This window comes from Haematobia irritans, chromosome 5 (genome assembly GCF_050003625.1).
Source record: "Haematobia irritans isolate KBUSLIRL chromosome 5, ASM5000362v1, whole genome shotgun sequence".
Taxonomy (NCBI): domain Eukaryota; kingdom Metazoa; phylum Arthropoda; class Insecta; order Diptera; family Muscidae; genus Haematobia; species Haematobia irritans.
Genome location: NC_134401.1, coordinates 12,435,751 through 12,457,329, shown reverse-complemented (window position 1 = coordinate 12,457,329; position 21,579 = coordinate 12,435,751). Strand labels below are relative to the sequence as shown.

General features: G+C 31.9%; 4 protein-coding genes across 12 annotated transcripts in view; 3 read left to right on the top strand and 1 right to left on the bottom strand.

Annotated features, from left to right (window-relative positions):
- The window catches only part of hts (adducin 1-like protein hts), an 81,874-nt gene extending 71,800 nt beyond the window's left edge, over positions 1-10,074 (bottom strand). For 3 of the 9 annotated variants that reach the window (XM_075309937.1, XM_075309940.1, XM_075309942.1), the window contains exons 1-2: positions 7,779-7,969; positions 7,421-7,637 (exon numbers count right to left, since the gene is read on the bottom strand). The gene's annotated coding sequence lies outside the window, so the exon portion shown is untranslated. Of the gene's footprint in view, positions 1-7,420; positions 7,638-7,778; positions 7,974-9,924 lie in introns of those variants that run through there. The other 6 variants (XM_075309938.1, XM_075309941.1, XM_075309943.1 and 3 more) reach the window with 4 other exon arrangements.
- Positions 10,075-13,490: 3,416 nt separating this feature from the next.
- On the top strand, positions 13,491-15,303 carry LOC142238330 (uncharacterized). Its single transcript, XM_075309933.1, has 2 exons — positions 13,491-13,966; positions 14,129-15,303. Exons 1-2 carry the CDS (start codon positions 13,663-13,665, stop codon positions 14,872-14,874), a joined length of 1,050 nt encoding a protein of 349 aa, XP_075166048.1. The 5' UTR covers positions 13,491-13,662; the 3' UTR covers positions 14,875-15,303.
- Positions 15,304-16,875: 1,572 nt separating this feature from the next.
- ytr (U4/U6.U5 small nuclear ribonucleoprotein 27 kDa protein yantar) lies at positions 16,876-21,379 on the top strand. The gene is made up of 3 exons (XM_075309363.1): positions 16,876-17,000; positions 17,095-17,520; positions 19,388-21,379. The coding sequence occupies exons 2-3, from the start codon at positions 17,258-17,260 to the stop codon at positions 19,677-19,679; spliced, it is 555 nt and encodes a 184-aa protein (XP_075165478.1). The 5' UTR covers positions 16,876-17,000; positions 17,095-17,257; the 3' UTR covers positions 19,680-21,379.
- Positions 17,785-18,871, top strand: eIF6 (eukaryotic translation initiation factor 6). Its single transcript, XM_075309362.1, has one exon. The coding sequence runs from the start codon at positions 17,978-17,980 to the stop codon at positions 18,713-18,715; it is 738 nt and encodes a 245-aa protein (XP_075165477.1). The 5' UTR covers positions 17,785-17,977; the 3' UTR covers positions 18,716-18,871.
- Positions 21,380-21,579: the final 200 nt, after the last annotated feature.

Sequence of the window (21,579 nt, the reverse complement as noted above, 5' to 3'; positions counted from 1 at the left end):
TGAAATATGTCGTCTCGATGTCTTGAAAAGGAAGTAATGTATCAACACAAGTACTAAAGTCTCATAGAGATAGGATTGCCAAATCAGAAATATTAAAATATCTAGGCGATTAACTAACGGTAAAGATTATGACAATAACAAAGATCGTAGTTATATCAAGTAGAGTAAAGGGTGTTGCCGTACAATAAGACATATGATTTAACGGCAAATTACCAAAGACCCATATTAGGGATTTCAATTTCACAATTTACGGCTTAATAACTGAATGGCTAAATTATATTACCCCTTTTCATTTTTCTATTTAAAATGAATATTTAAATAGAAAACGCCGTATCAAAGTCATAGCGAACTCACCACGAAAGACCTAGAGAACATTTATTAAATTTCAACCTCGTCTATAGTTCTACAATACATGTAATTCATTTTGCATGTTTCACAGGTTAAGCTTGCGAATGATTTGGTGGTGTTACCTCAAAAAGAAATACGAAAAACAAGATAAAAAATATTTGTGGTTGACATAATGGTTATCCAAAATTTTAAAATTAGCTACTAGGCGTAAGCATAATATGTATGTATGGTGAACATTAATTAGTTCATGAATCTAAACTAATATATGTAATGGCATTTGGCATGACCATGACCTTTAGTAGTCATCTTTTTATAAAATTTGTTTGGGTGATTGACCGAGTATTTATTAAAACCATTTCATGGCAAGCATATCCATATTACGTTTGAATTTTTTTTTGCCACACAACGTTTACTTTATTCTGCTATAAGCTAACATCTGGTATGTAATGATTTTCTTGTAAATCCCCAAAAGAAATTTTATATAGTATAAAGTATAAGAATTTCTATCTGTTCATCTTCTATATTCTTGTTTCAATATTTAGACAAACAAAAATTTATATTATACTAAAACTAGCACACTTTAATAAAATGTTTACATCATTTAAAATGCCGAAGGACAATTACATTAAGATTTAAATTTTTGTAAAAACAAAAATTTGTTCTTCAAAATTTGCCCTAAATTTCTGCCATCAATAAGGTGGGGTAGTTTTTTAGAAACCTATAGCTACCAAACTAGAAGTGCCCATATGTAATAAGTACTTTTAGTTAATGTGGTATCACAATGGACTGAATAGTCTAAGTGAGCCTGACAATAAAGCGGGCTGCCACTTTAACCTAACCTAACCTATCAGATGAATGCTAGAATAGAAATATAGGCAGTATAATACTCCACAGGTATAAATCAATCTATATGCTCTCAACAGTAGTGTCGCTGGTCAGGACCATGGCTGATGATAATACCTAGTTCTATCGAACCTGATGCAGATATCTCTTTCAGAGTTTTTCCTCTGGTAAACAGCCCCCTGATTTGAACCAAAGACAATATACATTAGAAGATAGGAACCGAAGATAATGAAAGAGGAAGATGGGAGATTGGCTTGCGTAATACCAAATGTTGCATTTACCAGATTAGTTTAAGTTTGTAATCTTTTAGTTGTTTTTTGTTTTTATTTTTTAAATGAAAAATGTAATTTTTTTTGATGTGCTCAGTAGCCAATCTCCCATCTTCCTCTTTTATTATCTTTGATAGGAACTCGGCTTGCCTCATACCAAATGTTGCATTGACAGCGCTAGGTCCATACAACTTTGTTATTTATTTTATTTGCATTTTTTTAAATGAAAAAATTAATTTTTAAATTGAACAATGTTAAATTTTGAGCAATAAATAAAAAAAAATATATTTTCTCTCTTGTTTCAAGATGTTTCCAATTCTTAATTTCTCTTTTTTTGCATTTTAATGTGACGAACCAAACGCGTAAACGACAAGCATGGTCCTAGCGCCGTCAATGGTTTGATGTTCGCAGCAGCCAATTTCCCATCTTCTTCTATTGTCTTTGGTTTGGACTGGTGCTGATGGTCTCCAGAGGCACCACGAATGACAGATTTGGATGCCAGTCCCTCGGATTTCTTGAGTATTTGGAGGTTTTGCTGCAGATGAAGTCAAATTTAACCAGTATTTTTGATAATTTCATTCGGGCAGTCTTCCCTGCCCTAAGCAGTGTTGCCAGTATTTTTTGGCCCTCTCCCCAAATTCCTTTCGACCCCAAAAAATCTCCAATTTAAATCAATATTCCTCACAAAAATCCCCAATACATTTTTTAAATTTTTATGGAAAAGTAAAGAAATATTTTTCGCGGTAGAAATTCGGTAATAATCCGGTGATTGTCATCCAAATATTCGAAAAATTAAAATGGGAGTTCAGTCACCATGTATTTATGGACGAAAACTTATTTCTAAACATTAAAATAATAAAATTGGGTAGTAGGATAAATATGAAAGTGAACCATCTTCATCATAGGTGATATCATTTAATTTGGGATTTGTAAGGTCCCGAATTTTTGACCAGAAAAGCCAGTGTCTGGGGTGAATAGCCGATCGATCTACTTCTCTTTTTAGAGTGTGTATACTATGACGGGCCGATGAATCTTCAACGTCTTGTCGGACGCACTTAGGCATTACAGACACGTTATGACCTTCAGATAGTGAAAGAGATGCCTCAAAGGACAGGTATAAAAGTAGGTCAATATTCTATGATCAGTCCAGTGTGGTACCACATGTGATGAACTTCTGCTGCCCGATGCTATGTTAAGATCATTGACAAAGAATCTCCTTCTTGTAGTCGAATCCGAACGGCATTTCACATTACGGTGAAACCACTTAGAGAAGCTTTGAAACACTCAGATATACAACCACGCAGAAAAAAATTTCACGAACATTTTCCCAAGTAAACTCTTAATTGAGTTTTAAAAAATATTCTATTAAATATTTAATTCAACATGATTTTTAATTGAAACAAAAATCATTTACAAAAATGTATAAATTAATTCGAAAAATTAATTGACTTTCAATTAATTTTTACTATCATTTCTGTGATTGAAGACATTTCAGTTAAAAAATTAATTGGATCAATTAATTTCGTGATTGAATAAAAAAAATTTGTGTGCAACATGATATTTCGATAATCCACAGCTGAAAAACTTTTTGGGGTTCGGTCGTAACTGGGCTTGAACCCACGGCCCTATGCATGCACGGTGGGCACGGTTGTTCTCTAATGGGTTATATTGCATTGCAGCAAACATAACGTGTCAATAATTGAGTCAATTATTAAGACCTTTGAAATTGTCAAACAATTGTGTGAAGTAGTGGGATGATAACCTAGGTGTCCATTATATATTTTTAAATTAAATATAAAAATATATAATGATCGATGACACAATTTCCGCTAAAACACTGCGGTGGTAGCCACTTAGATAAATATCATTGCGCCGAATTTATATGGTTTGAATTCGATTCGCAGAATAAAAATGAGAATTTAAAACTGTAAGATACGAAAAATTTTTAATTTTATTGCTAATCCTATAGCATAATCCAAATAACATCCTCATTCATCTTCATTACACAGAAAAAAATATCACCAGAATATTTCCAATTAAAAAGTTAATTGAAGTTGAATGTTTTTTCAATTAATAAATTAATTGATACAATTAACTTTTTAATCAAGGTAGAAACGTTAGGTTAATTAAGTCAATGATTGAAAATTTTAAAATTTTTAATCAAAAAATTAATTGATAGAATTAACTTTTTAATCAAATTCAGAAGACGAAGTCATTTAAAAAAAGTGATGAACATTTCTTAATCAAAATAAAAATTCTAAGCCAATTCAGAAAGTAGTTGAAAATAGTTACCTTTTTAAATAAAAAATTAATTGGGGTTTGCATTCAAAATCAATTAAATTTTTAATTGAATCAATTAAAAAATTAATTGAAAATTGCTAATGACATCAATTAATTTTTTAATCGAGGATTTTTTCTATGCCCAATTAAAACTGTGATTGATACTATCATTTTCGTGATTGAAGACATTTCAATTAAAAAATTAATTGGATCAATTAATTTCGTGATTGAATCAGAAAAATATTTTTTTGTGTGTAGATTGATATGATAAAAGCGATCTGATGACATTATGCGGTATAGAATCATTTTAGCATAACATAATGGTAACCACCAATACAATTAATGCAATAGCATTTTAGACTTTCATTAAAAAATACTGCAATAATCGATTTCCTAAAATGTGTATGTAAAAAAACACTTTCTTTTTTTATAATTTCCCTATGTTTTTGGTGAAAAATGTGTCTACATTTTCAATGGTCAACACCCGCTGTTGTAATATTAAAAGCAAATGTAAATGTACAAGTTTAGAGACTCTTAAATTTATGTTGTGTAAAAAACTCTCGATTTTTTTTTTGCTTTTTCATTTCTGTGTAAAGAAACAATCTATGATTCACGATTTTTTTTTTCATTATTTTCTTTTTCTATGCTTTCCATATTTTTTGTTTCAATGTCGACGAAAAGATAGCAATGTATGCCGCCACCGCTTTTTCATTTTGATGCACTGATGATGAGGCGGTACGTTACGTTATTTTTCGAATTTTGTGGTATTGCTTCTATGATGGAAGTAAGCATGCTATGTATATAATTTAATACCGCTCCCACTTTCATTTGTTATTGTTGGTGTACTTGCACTTGGTAAACATACGTTCAGGCCTTATGCATATTATTTATTATGCATATGCTTTATTCATCGTTTTTTCTGTTTAAAGCTCAAATAACGGATGTTTTCTTTTCCAATTTTGCCTTACCAACTAATATTGTATAACAAATAATATAGGAGGAACTATAAAAGAAATTATTCACATATAAAAGCTGTTGTTGAAAACCTTTTAAGTGATGTTGCTTTTTAAAAATCGTCTTTGCTAGAATTTATGTTATCTTATCGTTTATTTGGTAACACCTTATAAAAATAGTTAACACTTCAATACGATTGTACAAGCCAGTCAAATAGTTTCATTTTTTGCCATTAGAAGAGCTTTGACATTTGGAGGATTACACAATACAATACTAGATAATGTGTATTCAGACAATTATCATACTATTCTTGGAATAGCAAATGTGCTTTATAATTTTGAAGGTCTAATGACCGACCTAAATGTACCTATACCAAATACTTCTAAAGATCGCTCTGGATTGACTGTTCCGAAAGCAAAATTTACAGCCTATAACGAAAAACAGAGACTGTGTTTTTTATTTTTCATAATTCTAAAACGTATAAACTTAATATTTAACAACACAGTTCTACACACAAAAAAGTTTTTTTTCTGATTCAATCACGAAATTAGTTGATCCAATTAATTTTTAATTGAAATGTCTTCAATCACAGAAATGATAGTATCAATTAAAAAATTAATTGAAGGTCAATTAAAAAGTTAATTGATCCAATTAAAAAATTAATTGATACTATTATTTTTGTGATTGATTTTTGTTTCAATTAAAAAAATTTGTTGAATCAATTAAATTTTTAATTGAATATTTTTTAAAACTCAATTAAAATTTTAATTGGAAAAATTTTCGTGAAATTTTTTTGTGTGTATAGACAGATTGAATGTTTCAATTGAGATTGGATTAAAGCCTGAGAGTATAAAAGACGAAGTGAGCCTGAAATAACGGCTTCCACCATACAGGGTTGCCATTTTGCTACAATAAGGCCAAAATTGGTGCATAAAAATTATTAAATTTTAAATTTGGTCCGATGGTCGGACCAAATAGAATTTGATTGGTCCGGTAAGACCAAAATTGGTCCAAAAAAATTATTAAATTTTAAATTTGGTCTGATGGTCGGACCAAATAGAACTTGGTTGATTTTGGTCCATTTTCGTCAAATTGGTAATTTTTCAAAATTTTTAAAATTTTGCCATAACTTTCTATAGAAATAAAATTTTGAGAAAATTTTCTATAGAAATGGAATTTTGACAAAATTTTCTGTAGAAATAAAATTTTGAGAAAATTTTCCATAGAAATAAATTTTTGAGAAAATTTTCTATAAAAATAAACGTTTTCTTTAGGAATAAAAATATGGCCAAATTTTCTATAGAAATGGACTTTAGACAAAATTTCCTAAAGAAATGAAATTTTGACAAAATTTCCTAATTAGATGAAATTTTGACAAAATTTCCAATTGAAATGAAATTTTTACAAAATTTCCTAAAGAAATTAAATCTTTACAAAATTTCCTAAAGAAATGAAATTTTGACAAAATTTCCTTAAGGAATAAAATTTTGACAAATTTTTCTAAAGAAATAAATTTTGGAAACATTTTCTATAGAAATGAAATGTTGACAAAATTTCCTAAAGAAATTAAATTTTGACAAAATTTCCTAAATAAATTAAATTTTGACAAAAATTTCCTAAAGAAATGAAATTTTGACAAAATTTCCTAAATATTGAAATTTTGACAAAATTTCCCAAAGAAATTAAATTATGACAAAATTTTCTATAGATATGAAATTTTTGCTAAATTTTCTTTAGAAATAAATAGAAATAAAAATTTGACAAAATTTTTTATCGAAGAAAAAATTTTAACTTTTAAATTATATTAATGTAATTTGGAAAAATGGTCCGCTGCTACGAATTTTGGAAAAATGTTGGTCCAAAATAAAAATTCATTGTGGCTGCGGTGTCACCATACATACCTAAACTAACCTACTATGACTCTTTGAATTCTCATACTCATATGAGTGATATGTAACAGATGCGGCATTTATTCATGGAACAACAAGTACTAAGTCGGAGTAACTACTAATGCACAAAGTTTAGGGCGTGGGAGTGAATAGCCTAATGTCATAATGCCCTTTCAGTTTAAAACAACAAACAAAGCTTGGTAGTATAGGAATGAAATGCGAAAATGTACCACAAAGTTCCATATTTTCCAAACTATTCACATCTTCTTCTCGGTAGCGAAAAAGACTATTCCAAACTTGTTGGAGGCTACTTTAGGTTGTTTATCCCAAATAGATATACCGTATGTTCCGATATTCGATAAAGCAAATGGCAAGAATTTATTTTTCTTATAACAAAAACATCACTTATGCTTTTCGACTCCCATCCAATTTTAGTATGAACTTCTCATTAAAGAGAACTATTTTGCAAAATTTTATGTTTATAAGTTTACGAACGATTCCGAATATCAGAACATGGGAGATAGAGTACCTGATTGACCTACCTTTTCTAGAATTAATTAATAGGGATATCGCGAATATAGACAAGAGGTAGGCGATAAATCAACTCAAGGTAAAATCAAAACATTTTTTTACCCATCACTATTAAACACATAAAAATTTCCCCATATTATAAACCGAAATTGAAACAAACCAACAACAATAAGCTTTTGAATCGTGCGTAAAAGGAGATGAATAAGTTGGATGGTTATGTTGTTGTTGTCTGCTGTCGTTGATGGTGTTTTTTTCTTTTTTGTGTAGTTGTTGGTGTTTTCCTTTTGACAGCGTGCCTTAACTTACCGTTTACTGGATGATAACAGTTGCTATCTCTCTCTTTCCTATTATATTCCCGAAAATATCAGGCGACGACGGCTTTGATAGCTTTTTGCGGTGTACTTTTAAAATATACACCAAATAGGTCAAAACTTTCTTTAAGAAATAATTGAATTCGAATCTTTGATATTTTTGTTTGTTATGTGTACTTAGATTTTGCTATTCATATATTGGTATCAAAACACTATATAATAAAAAAATAAAGAGCACAAAATATTAATATCAATTCACTATTTTATGCACAGACATCAAGAAGGTCAATCTTTTTTTAATCCCCAGTTTCAATAAAACATTTTACAGGGGATATATTTTTGTATAGTTTTACTTTTCTTTGATTAACTGCTACACTTTTTCATTAATTTGGTTTTGTCGTTTAGTCTGTCAAAAACCACTTTTTTCCTTTTCAATTGATATAGAAAAGATGAAAAGTAAGCAGCTAATAACGCACACACACACACACAACACAAGACGCGCGAACCGAACGAACGGGCTAGTGCAATCGACGACAGTTGAAATTCAATTGAGCAAGAAGAGAATACAAACCAAAAAAATACAAATTTCAATAGGAACTTGAAATAATTTTTTAGCGCATGTGTATGGCAACACTGAAATCAAGGGGCAGAAGAGTTAAAAACAATGTTGTCAATAGGTATTGTTTATACTAATTTAAAAAGCACAAGAATTTTCCAAATGAGTTAAAATTTAAATACCATCAATTTATGTGTAATTGTTTTGTTTGTATTAATAAAAATAATAAATAAGTTAATAAATAATTTCTTCGAGGTAACATAATACCTAATTAAAATCAATGGTACGATATAGGCATTTAAAGTTGTAAGTCTCTATATTTGAGTATTTAGAGACTTTTCCTTCAAAAGATGGGTACTAAGTTCGAGTTTAAGGTGGGTATTAAGTTCGAGTTTAGCAGCTAATTTTCACTAAAGTGAAAATTAAATCCGTAAAAAAGTCATAAAATTATACATATTTGTTGCAGATTTCATTATAACTCGATGGGGAATATCCCAAAGCAAATTTTCACAAAGTTTGTATTCCTTAAAATGGATTATTAAAGAAAAGTAATCGTGAAAAAATGACGATTTTAGCTGCTAAACTCGAACTTAATACCCACCTTTAGCCGCTAAATCAAAAAATAAATCTGCAAAAACAGAGTAAAATTATATATTCTTGTTGTAAATTGTATAACTTGTAAATATAATAACTTGATGGGGAATGTTCCAATGCAAACATTGAAAATGTTTATTTCGCAATAATGCCAACTTAATACTGGCCTAAAACGAAAATCTTTCGATCCCTTACTTTACCAATTTTTGTGTGTTTGAGGGTATAACTGTATTACCAAAAAAAAATTTTTTTAATATTTTCTTCGTCATTATTTGAATAACTCAGAATCAAACAATAAATATCATGTCAGTCCAATTTTGATTGGAATTAGGTTATGCGCTTTACAGACTATCAGTTATTCTGGACGACAGTGCTCGTGTCGAACATATCCCATATATTGTACACTTTATAAGTTAAGTCCGAAGGCATAATCGATACTGCTGCATGTTTATGGGATCGATAACACATTTACCGATTATTTAGTCATCGCCGACAAGTCGTATCGATCCGACACACTGTAAGATTCTTTACAAACACCGACATTCCGTCCGAATTAACTGATAGTCTGTAAAGCGCATTAGGTATTGCGGCAGTACGCTATTTTAGGCTCTCTCCTAGACAGTTCGCGAGGAGATAGTACAAAACGATTATATTCTGTCCAAAAAATGAGAGCCTGCATGTTACGTTTAATTTCCAAACAACTATTTGTAATGTAAATCGTCCTTCTATTAATTTAACACGCTGCATTGACAACACTGTTGACGAAAGAGGGTGAAAGAAATGTAAAACAAACAAAAAAGGTGTGAAGAGCCAAAATTCTATAAATCTCAAATTAGAAGTATCAAATAATAAAATATATAAAATTGCAATAAATATGTTTAAATTTACGAATCACCGTGCATGTATGAATAATGTAAACAACTCTATCATTTTATGAATTGTACAAATGTATATATGATAACTTGTAAAGTAACCCTTTCTAGCGTAAAAATCACCAACGCCCAAATTTTGAATTGGTAACACACAAACATGGCAAAAGTGGACAGAAAAAAGCGTGCCCTACTTGATCGGGTCAAAAAGAAAGGCAAGGGAACGGTGTAATCTTGGTCGATAGAAATCCTCGTTGGCCATTTTAATATTCACTAATGATCACCTATTGAATTAAGATATATAAAGTAGAAGAAACCGACGCCCGATTATGTCATAGCACAACAACACTATACTCGATAGAAACCACAAACACACACACATTATAACTTGTAGATGCTTTTGCCGGTGATTTTTGATAGGATGTCTTTGGTCTTTCAAAGCATTCGCACACCCACACATATGTACTTTTATTTCCTTACTTTATTATTATGTTGTTTTAAAAGATATATCCTGTTTTTTTGTATTCTTCTCGAATATGTTTTAAAGAAACCAATTCACAAATTCTTTCCGCAACATTCGTTCGTTTCTGTTTTCACTGTCGACTGTTTCTCTTATGTTTTGGTACTGACCAATGAATGGGACTATATGTGTACTATGACATGTACTATGGTACAAAAATGTATACCAAACAACGTACAAAACAACGTAAGAAATATTCAATAAGTGTAAAACAAATAGCACTATTTGATTTTCATTGACATGGATTTCCATATATTTATTTATTATTAATAGATTTTAATTATTTATTACTTAAATAAGAAAAGTATAGAGAAGGTTACAATATATTAAAAATCTGTACAATTCGAAATAAGTTGATTCCATCAGTGATTCCTTTTGAGAAATATCCCTTCATTTTGGTTACAAAAATTTCCCTTTATTCTCTCTTACTCTCTGTCCCATATTTATTACCTTATGTTAGAAAGAGATGACAGTATATTATTTTCAAATAAGAAAAGATGATGTCATTCACAAAAAGTAAAGAAATGTAGCGCTTTTTATTGGCGTACTGCAATAATTGGTATGTTTCAATAAGAAATTATAAAGGGTGATTCTTTTGAGGTTAGGATTTTCATGCATTAGTATTTGACAGATCACGTGGGATTTCAGACATGGTGTCAAAGAGAAAGATGCTCAGTATGCTTTGACATTTCATCATGAATAGCCGAACGATCTGCCACAACGTCGAATTTTCAGTGAATGGGCCCTAGAAAAGTTGGCAGAAAATCCGCTTTTTTATCGACAAATTTTGTTCAGCGATGAGGCTCATTTCTGGTTGAATGGCTACGTAAATAAGCAAAATTGCCGCATTTGGAGTGAAGAGCAACCAGAAGCCGTTCAAGAACTGCCCATGCATCCCGAAAAATGCACTGTTTGGTGTGGTTTGTACGCTGGTGGAATCATTGGACCGTATTTTTTCAAAGATGCTGTTGGACGCAACGTTACGGTGAATGGCGATCGCTATCGTTCGATGCTAACAAACTTTTTGTTGCCAAAAATGGAAGAACTGAACTTGGTTGACATGTGGTTTCAACAAGATGGCGCTACATGCCACACAGCTCGCGATTCTATGGCCATTTTGAGGGAAAACTTCGGAGAACAATTCATCTCAAGAAATGGACCGGTAAGTTGGCCACCAAGATCATGCGATTTGACGCCTTTAGACTATTTTTTGTGGGGCTACGTCAAGTCTAAAGTCTACAGAAATAAGCCAGCAACTATTCCAGCTTTGGAAGACAACATTTCCGAAGAAATTCGGGCTATTCCGGCCGAAATGCTCGAAAAAGTTGCCCAAAATTTGACTTTCCGAATGGACCACCTAAGACGCAGCCGCGGTCAACATTTAAATGAAATTATCTTCAAAAAGTAAATGTCATGGACCAATCTAACGTTTCAAATAAAGAACCGATGAGATTTTGCAAATTTTATGCGTTTTTTTAAAAAAAAAGTTATCAAGCTCTTAACAAATCACCCTTTAGAAGAGTAGGGAAGAGCTATTATTGCTCTCATTCTTGTAACGTTTTTTAAGTCGAGCCTGCAATTCGATATAAGTATAATAACACTAGTACAGGGGGCTAGTAAGAAATTGTTGAAAATTCTTGACATCACATGGCTTGGCATGTTTTGATTATCTCAAAATAAATAAAAATTGCTTTAACTAGCAATCTTGTTATCCTGTTACTTCCGAGGAAGATTTTTTTTGGCCAGTGGACTACTAATTCGCCAACGCTGAACCCTTATGGACTTTGGTACATATGCTGTAATAAATAAAGGGTAATAAGTCTTGAGAATTAATAAGTATACAGATCGAAAAGTTCAGACTATAAATTTATCTGGACGACAGTGCTCTTGTCGAACATATCCCAGATATAGGCCACACTTTAAGTTAAGTCTGACTGCATAATGTGATTAATTGTTAATGTGATCGATAACACATTTTTTGACTATTAATAGTAAATTTAGTCATCGCCGACAATAAGATTCTTTACAAACACAGACATTCCGTACGGAAAAACTTATAGTCTGGATGGCTTATAACGCATGCTATGTAACTCAACCTTAATTGGCTTTGTTTCGTACAATTTTTAGAGCTGTAGATTGTTATTACTCAAAATATTTTAAAAATCCAGAAAATTCGGGATCCCGAATAAGTCATGGGATTCTATATTTTGCTTTTATATTACTCAATCCCGAATGACATCTCTAGTACTAGACTTAGGCACCGTCCAGACTTGAGGTTTATCCGGACGGAATGTCTGTGTTTAAAAAGAATCGTACAACTTATTGTCTGTCGCATTAAATTCGTCGAAAGCGTTCACCTACCGATTGTCGCTTTAGTTATGTGTTACCCACTGGGCGTGTGTGAAGGTTTACTACCGTACCTATTTCATCATGGTGTTGAATGAATTTTTAAGACGAACGGCGTCAATTTTTGTTTGACCGCCTTTTGCAGAACCGATTTTTTTTATTTGATAGTAAAGGGTGATTTGTTAAGAGCTTGATAACTTTTTTTAAAAAAAAAACGCATAAAATTTGCAAAATCTCATCGGTTCTTTATTTGAAACGTTAGATTGGTCCATGACATTTACTTTTTGAAGATAATTTCATTTAAATGTTGACCGCGGCTGCGTCTTAGGTGGTCCATTCAGAAAGTCCAATTTTGGGCAACTTTTTCGAGCATTTCGGCCGGAATAGCCCGAATTTCTTCGGAAATGTTGTCTTCCAAAGCTGGAATAGTTGCTGGCTTATTTCTGTAGACTTTAGACTTGACGTAGCCCCACAAAAAATAGTCTAAAGGCGTCAAATCGCATGATCTTGGTGGCCAACTTACCGGTCCATTTCTTGAGATGAATTGTTCTCCGAAGTTTTCCCTCAAAATGGCCATAGAATCGCGAGCTGTGTGGCATGTAGCGCCATCTTGTTGAAACCACATGTCAACCAAGTTCAGTTCTTCCATTTTTGGCAACAAAAAGTTTGTTAGCATCGAACGATAGCGATCGCCATTCACCGTAACGTTGCGTCCAACAGCATCTTTGAAAAAATACGGTCCAATGATTCCACCAGCGTACAAACCACACCAAACAGTGCATTTTTCGGGATGCATGGGCAGTTCTTGAACGGCTTCTGGTTGCTCTTCACTCCAAATGCGGCAATTTTGCTTATTTACGTAGCCATTCAACCAGAAATGAGCCTCATCGCTGAACAAAATTTGTCGATAAAAAAGCGGATTTTCTGCCAACTTTTCTAGGGCCCATTCACTGAAAATTCGACGTTGTGGCTCGTTAGTAAGTCTATTCATGATGAAATGTCAAAGCATACTGAGCATCTTTCTCTTTGACACCATGTCTGAAATCCCACGTGATCTGTCAAATACTAATGCATGAAAATCCTAACCTCAAAAGAATCACCCTTTATTTGTTTGTTTACTTTCATGTATAGTGTGTAAGTGTGTATGTGTATCATTTTCTATGTAGTAGTAGTATTTTTCATTTCGTTATTTCGTTTCATTTTTATCATTCAAAATTCATTCTTTTCATTTTTCATTCCCTATTATTGCCTATATTTGGTTGAAATCAATTCAGATTTAGATATAGCTTCCATGTATATCGTTTTTCTGATTTATTTATTACAACGAAGGAATCCAAGAAGCAGGAAAGAGTATGAAAACTGGGGATAATAGAGAAATTGGTGGCTTGAAGAATGGACTTGCAGAACTACCACCGAATGGACAATGTACGAATAAGGGAACAATACTTGTCGAAGACCCGCTACACATGAAGACTATACCCAAAATTGAGCCAGAACCAAAACAGCCAATAGAAATTTTGAGTGTTTCATCACGAGATGCCAATTATGAAATAATTATGAATGCAAACGTTGATGAGGAAGCACTAAACAATAGTAAGGATGTGTTGTCATTGAAAAAACCTATTAGAAAACATAAGAACAAACACGATGAGCAAGGCGAGTATCTAGAAAAAATGTCGGTTCGAGGGCTTAATATACATCAATATGAGCATATTGCCGATGGTGTAACTTATTGCCTTCCATGTTACCAAAAGAATGTATTTAAAACTTTTATTCATAGATATAGTTTCCAAAGACATGTATATCTATTTCATATAGGTAATAAGAAAATATTTCCATGTCCTGTGTGCAAGACAGAATTCTCACGTCCCGATAAAATGAAATTGCATAAAAAAGAGAAGCACGATAAGGAAGCGAACGCCATGGAAACTTCGAAGACCAAAGTAAAAGTGGGGAGTCGGAAAAAAATTAGCGGTCACAGCGACAAAGATGATAAAAGCTGTGGTTCAATTTCTCTATGTGATACTCAAGGCGAAAATTCTAGTGTTAACATTGAGAACCAACCGAGTGTTAACATTGAGAACCAAAAACCAATTTGGATTTCACAAAATTCATACACAACTGTTTTGCCAGAAGGAGGTCCTACAATGCCGCAACAAGTTAACACCTTACCTAATGTGATAACTCCCGCTAGTACATCTCAGCTGCAATACACAACATTATCTAATGTTACATTCCTACCAAACGCAATGCCAAACTATCAAATTATTCCCAACAGTATTAACCAGCCTCAAACAACTATAAAGCTAGAACCAAATAAGATGGATATAAGTCCGTATAACATAACAAACACAATGCCAAGTTACACAATCAATCAGATTCAAACTCAAAATGGCACTCAATTCGTTTTATCCACAAGCCCAATTATTACTTCGCATCAACAAAATATCACAAATACAACACTTCTGAAGAACTATATCTTAGAAAATTTTCCAGCAACAATCGTCAAGTTAGAACCGCAAATAAACCAGAATTATGTTGTGATTACCAGTGATCAGTTGTAGGATGTAAACAAGGGAAGTTAAATTTAACAAGAGTTTTCCAAGAAACTTGGAATGGTTGAAAGCTGTGATGCGCCAACTTAAAGAGTAAATGTTTAGTAGTAAGTAAACATCTCAGGACTGTAGAAGCTGAAAGCTTTTTCAACAAAAAGTACATATATCATATACTTTTTGTCAATATCCAGTTTTGCCAATTTTCAATACTTTTTTTCAAAATTCAAACATTTATTTAATTAATTAAGTCCTCTTTGGTCATACATTGATACATTTTGTAAATTTTTTTAGTACTGTAAAATATTGTGCATCTTTTTAGATTTTATATTTTATGGATAAATTGTAATGAGTGTCATAGATATCTTTTATATATGCTAAATTATAAGCCACAAGTGAAATAAAATGATGTATTTTTTCAGTACTTGCTATTTCAACAAACAGGAGAGTAAGTAAACATCTCAGGACTTTATAAGCTGTAAGCTTTTTCAAAAAAAAGTACATATATCATATACTTTTTGTCAATATCCAGTTTTGCCAATTTTCAATACTTTTTTTCAAAATTCGAACATTTATTTAATCAATTAAGTCCTCTTGGGTCATACATTGATACATTTTGTAAATTTTTTTTAGTACTGTAAAATATTGTGCATCTTTTTAGATTTTATATTTTATGGATAAATTGTAATGAGTGTCATAGATATCTTTTATATATGCTAAATTATAAGCCACAAGTGAAATAAAATGATGTATTTTTTCAGTACTTGCTATTTCAACAAACAGGAGAGTCAACCTCATTTTTAAAAGCAGAATTTTCACTTATTTTCAGTTAAAAAAATTGCTATTGCTTGTTTTACTATAAATATAAAAGCGGGTTTAGTAATGGATTAAATATTTATGGGAGCTAGAGAGAGTCTCCAATATATCCTATGTTCTGGATGGAACACCAGTGCAACGATGTTCTGAATGGCACATGCAAATGTTGCATCCAATATTAAAAGAAACCAGGCCTAATAATGGCATTGTTTTGCACATTTTTTGATAAATAAAAGTTAGGAGTACATACAAGCCAGTATTCATATAGTCACGTTTTTTCTTTCGAATGAATTAAGATTGTTAACAGTACTTAAAGCCAAAACTTAAACAATATTCTGTACATGACAAATTTCAGCTCAAATATACAAAATTTTTAAACCCGGTCGTTTAAATTTGTTAACATTTGGAGAATAAAAATGTATTTATAGAACTGACACTATTTTATCAAGATAATATCCTTTTGTCGTATTTATACTACGTTCACATTATGCCCCTTTTTCACTTATTTTCAGTTAAAAAAATTGCTATTGCTTGTTTTACTATAAATATAAAAGCGGTTTTAGTAATGGATTAAATATTTATGGGAGCTAGAGAGAGTCTCCAATATATCCTATGTTCTGGATGGAACACCAGTGCAACGATGTTCTGAATGGCACATGCAAATGTTGCATCCAATATTAAAAGAAACCAGGCCTAATAATGGCATTGTTTTGCACATTTTTTGATAAATAAAAGTTAGGAGTACATACAAGCCAGTATTCATATAGTCACGTTTTTTCTTTCGAATGAATTAAGATTGTTAACAGTACTTAAAGCCAAAACTTAAACAATATTCTGTACATGACAAATTTCAGCTCAAATATACAAAATTTTTAAACCCGGTCGTTTAAATTTGTTAACATTTTGAGAATAAAAATGTATTTATAGAACTGACACTATTTTATCAAGATAATATCCTTTTGTCGTATTTATACTACGTTCACATTATGCCCCTTTTTCTAAGTTCCAAAATCGCCTCTATACAAAAGCGTGATTTCAATCAAGTTTTAAAAATGGAGATTTCGAGAATAATGTGAACGTAGGGATGGAGCAGGATTTAAAGCAAATACCAAGTGTGTACGTCCCTTGAATAACATGGTTGTATGCTAAGTTTGTTAATTTTCTCCAAATGGGCAACACTGCAAAACAGCTGGATCATTATTTTATAGGCGGCGAACGAGCGTGGACGTTGTGGGATTTTTTATTAGTTTTAAGTCCTTTTTTTAGTTAAAAGTTTAATGCCGGTGTCATAAAACTACTGCCGGACACGCATTAGAACAAAGGTAGGTTTAAATTTTAATGTATTTAATTAAAATTGTTCGAAACATAGTTAAATGCATTATGTTCCCAATCAATGCAAATTGCATCTCTTGGCAGAAGTGTACCTATATAAGAAGACGAAGAAGAACAAAACAAAAGAAGCAGAACAAGCATAAACAAAAGCAAGCAAACGTTTACGGCGGCGATAGCGGTGCCTGGCTGTGGCAACACCAACAACAACAATAGAACCAACCAACCCCCCTATATAAACAAGAAAAAAATGGGTCGGAGTCCCTCCCCTTCACACAGACGTCGTGAGAAAGAACGTTCAGAACGTAAAAAAAGAAGGGAACGTCGATCAAGAGAACGAGAACGTGGTGGCACTGGTGCTGACAGCGATGTAGAGATTGTAGCATCCACCAGTAGTTCAGGACGTAATTTAAGACGAAGATCACCACATCACCGTGAAAGGGAGAGGGGTGACAATAGAGAACGTGATCGTAGCCGTAGTAGGAGCCGTGGGCGTGGCAGACGACGATCGAGGTGAATAATACAAAGTGTAGTGTATTGAAACCAAAACGACACAATGATAAGTATACTGTTTTCCTTTAATATTAATTGTATTTTGCAATACAAACAATTTTATTAGTTCGTATGCTTTAACGGTATGCAAAAGGGCAATTCGTATTTAATATAAAGCGGTTTACGGACTACAACTCTGTGCCAGAAAACAGTGTTGGTGAACGACATGTGTTGTGAAATTATAATTTCATCAATTGAGAATTGTGAGTGCTTTCTCTCTCGACGCTCTTCTGTGTGTCATTATTTCAGTGTTGTTATTAATTTCTGCGGTCTCGGCAATTACCACGTGAAGTGAAATACAAATTTGATCAGAAAACTAATATAAATTTCGGTTTCCATTCATCTTATACCAATTGGAAATTTCACTTAAGAGCATACGGACAGACGAGTATTGAATTAATCTTGGAATAATATAAATATGGCTATGCGTGTGCAGTTCGAAAACAATGATGACATTGGTGTCTTCAGCAAATTAACAAATTCTTATTGCTTGGTAGCCATAGGTGGCTCGGAAACATTCTACAGTATCTATGAAGGTGAATTGGCGGAAACTATACCAGTTATTCATGCCAGTATTGGTGGATGTCGCATTATTGGCCGGCTAACCGTTGGTAATCGCAATGGACTGTTGGTGCCCAACTCCACAACAGATGTTGAATTGCAACATTTGCGCAACAGCTTGCCAGATACTGTAAAAATCCAGCGTGTTGAAGAACGTTTATCAGCCTTGGGCAATGTCATTGCCTGTAATGATTATGTGGCTTTGGTACATCCAGATTTGGACAAAGAAACAGAAGAAATTATCGGAGATGTATTGAATGTCGAGGTATTCCGTCAAACCATAGCTGAAAATACCTTAGTGGGATCATACACAGTTTTAAGTAATCAAGGTGGTATGGTCCATCCTAAAACAAGCATTCAAGATCAAGACGAACTCTCATCGCTCCTGCAAGTTCCACTAGTAGCCGGTACAGTCAACCGTGGTAGTGAAGTTTTAGCTGCTGGTATGGTAGTCAACGATTGGATATCGTTTGTGGGCATGAGTACAACAGCCACAGAGATTTCCGTTATTGAAAGTGTCTTCAAACTAAATCAAGCCCAACCTTCAACAGTAACAACGAAATTGCGTGCTGCTCTAATTGAGGATATGTCTTAAATGGATTGTGTCGTTAATATCCTTACCTTAATTTGGGATTTTTTTAATTAGTTTATGTTCTACATATAACCATTATGATAAATGTATGACCAAAATTTCTGTTGTAATGAAATTTTAAGTTAAAAATAAATAAAGTTGAATTTTTTATACAACAAAGTTGAATGATTTCTTTCTAATGCCATATAATGAATTAATTTAAAAAAAATTCTAAATTTTAACATATACAACAGGTTTATTTTGTAGATATGTGACTTCGTATATATAAACAGGGTTTTAAATTAAATACATTAAATAATAAACAATAATCAAATTTTCACTCGCCAAAATTTTATATTAATTTAGCAGTATGAGTTTGTAATATAGAGTCTTTTGAATAGACTTCAAATACCAATTTTGATTTTCAATATGGAATGGATTATCTTAGAATTCATTAATTTTGCTCAATAAGACCACTTTCTATCTTGCCTACAACTCGGTAAATTTCCTTAATATACAAAATTATTTTTACTTTTTTTGTGTTAGTGGGATTTCAAAAAATTTAAATAAATTTAAATACTATATATTTCTGTAAATTACCATCAGTATAGTATAGTAGTCCTAATAATATTCATAATAATCAATGAGAACCATTCTCAATACCATTCATTGTTATTTACATAATCTCTTCTACAGATCTCGTTCATATGGTCGCGGTGGTTCCAGCTCAGCATCAACATCATCACGCCGCCGTGGTGGTAATACACGAACCGAACGCCCCAAAATCAGTGAAGCTGATTTAGAGGGCAAATCGGCCGAAGAAATTGAAATGCTTAAAACCATGGGTTTCTGTACGTTCGACACAACAAAAAATCGCAAAGTCGATGGAAATGATGTCGGAGAAGTACATGTAATCCTCAAACGCAAGTATCGCCAGTATATGAATCGTAAGGGAGGTTTCAATCGTCCCTTGGATTTTGTAGCATAGCATTGCCATTTTTGTGGCATTGTTGGTACTACGACTACTATTACTACTATCATCGTTGCTGTTTAGTAGTTTTAATGTTATTTTTTGTTTGCGGTCATAGCAATGGTGTTGACAATGACCGAATTTTTTGTTGTCCTTCTATTCGGCCAAGGTCAGCATCATTGTCATGGCCTTCCATAACAGATAACCTGCAATTTTATGCAATAGACCGGTTTACAAAATTTATCCATTTTTTACAAATCAAAATTTCCACCACACACACCTACCTCTTTTTTAGCTCTATAGTTTGTAGATAATAAGTTAGCATGTTTTCTTTCTCCTCTTTTTTTTTAATGTTAGAAACGAAAGGAACTACTTTTGTAATTGTTTAGAGTTATTCATATCATGTTGTTTATATATCCTTAAACTAAAAAATAAGGAAATTGTGTTGAAGATTCAAAAATACAAAGGAAAGGGCAGATTTTCAAAATTGTTTATAAAAAAAGAACTTCTACAAGTTATGAAAAAGAAAAATATGAATGTATTGAACATTTTAGATACTCCTTCAATTGCGAAAATATAACGTCCTTCACTGAGGTCAATTAAAATCGTAATTGAATCTGTCGATATTAATTATTGATAAATGATTTGATTTAATCATGAAATCTCAAAATCGAATATCCTTTCAAAATTATTTAAAATTTGGTATTTCCTTATTTTTTTTTTAATATTTACTTTTCTTTTTTAATTATTTTTTTAATGCCCTTGTCTTCAACATATAAAACCCTATTATATTATATTAAATATTACCAAAAAACAACTTTATATAGACATAAATAACAAAACAATATAATCTTGTTTTGAATTAACTGCTGTATTCTGAATACAAAACCATAACAAACTCATATTACACAATCAACCTCCTCCCCCTACACAAACTCACACGCACACACACACCTCTGACAATTACATACAAATACCCACAACTCACAACATTTTATCCTCCATACACTGCAATAGTACAATTTTTTGTTAACTAGATTTTAATAAAATTGTGATCTTTTTTACATATTTACACACACATATAAACCCCCTATCCACCATCCTTTAATCCTGCCCTACACTTATGACCCATAAACCCAAACATAAACCACCATAAACCTACAATAGACCAAATATGCAATAGCCAGGGATTTTTTTATATTTATATACACTCACATTGTTAAAATAGAAAAGAATTTTAAATAGAAAAAACACAGGAAAAATGAAACATAATTGAGATACTTTGTAAAAGTATATCAACAATATGTTTTATAACGAAAAATATTTAATATTGTTAAATATATATAAACAAAAAAACAGTTAATTCAATCACAAGTGCCGTTTAAAATCGACATCTATTTAAAGACATGCCGTAAAGCAAAATAATTGAATTCGCTAAGTTATATTTATTTTTGTTTCAACGACATAGTCTGTAAACGTTTTTCTTTTCATTTCTACTTATTTTTATTATATACCACAACTCAGCAATAGATATCTTTTGGCCTCATCAACATAATAGTGTAACAAAATTTTATATCTTTGGCTTAATCTACACACCCATCACAACTACATAGTTTTAAAAACGAAATTGCAGGGATTTTTTATAAATATACTTTTTATAAATTATATAAAATGTATTTTTCTATTTTCTGCTCAATAAAACTCAATATATTTTGTAATTATTTTCTTGTTTTATTCTTATTTGTAGTTCAGTATTGGATATCAAATTTTGGTCTCAATAATAAATAGATAATCAGAGGTGTTGCGAAGACCTTTTGTAGATAAAGGAGAAGTAATGCAGGTAATACAAAAATATAGTTACATATATCTGAACCAATATCCAATATCGAACGACTACTTTGAGCATATTTTCGATATA

Excerpts from the sequence above, each read along its gene's own strand:
- ytr (XM_075309363.1), top strand. The coding sequence starts at position 17,258 with ATGGGTCGGAGTCCCTCCCCTTCACACAGACGTCGTGAGAAAGAACGT. Across the intron at positions 17,521-19,387 it reads CGTGGCAGACGACGATCGAG|ATCTCGTTCATATGGTCGCG; the intron begins GTGAATAATACA and ends TCTCTTCTACAG.
- eIF6 (XM_075309362.1), top strand. The coding sequence starts at position 17,978 with ATGGCTATGCGTGTGCAGTTCGAAAACAATGATGACATTGGTGTCTTC.
- LOC142238330 (XM_075309933.1), top strand. The coding sequence starts at position 13,663 with ATGAAAACTGGGGATAATAGAGAAATTGGTGGCTTGAAGAATGGACTT. Across the intron at positions 13,967-14,128 it reads GAACAAACACGATGAGCAAG|GTAATAAGAAAATATTTCCA; the intron begins GCGAGTATCTAG and ends TATTTCATATAG.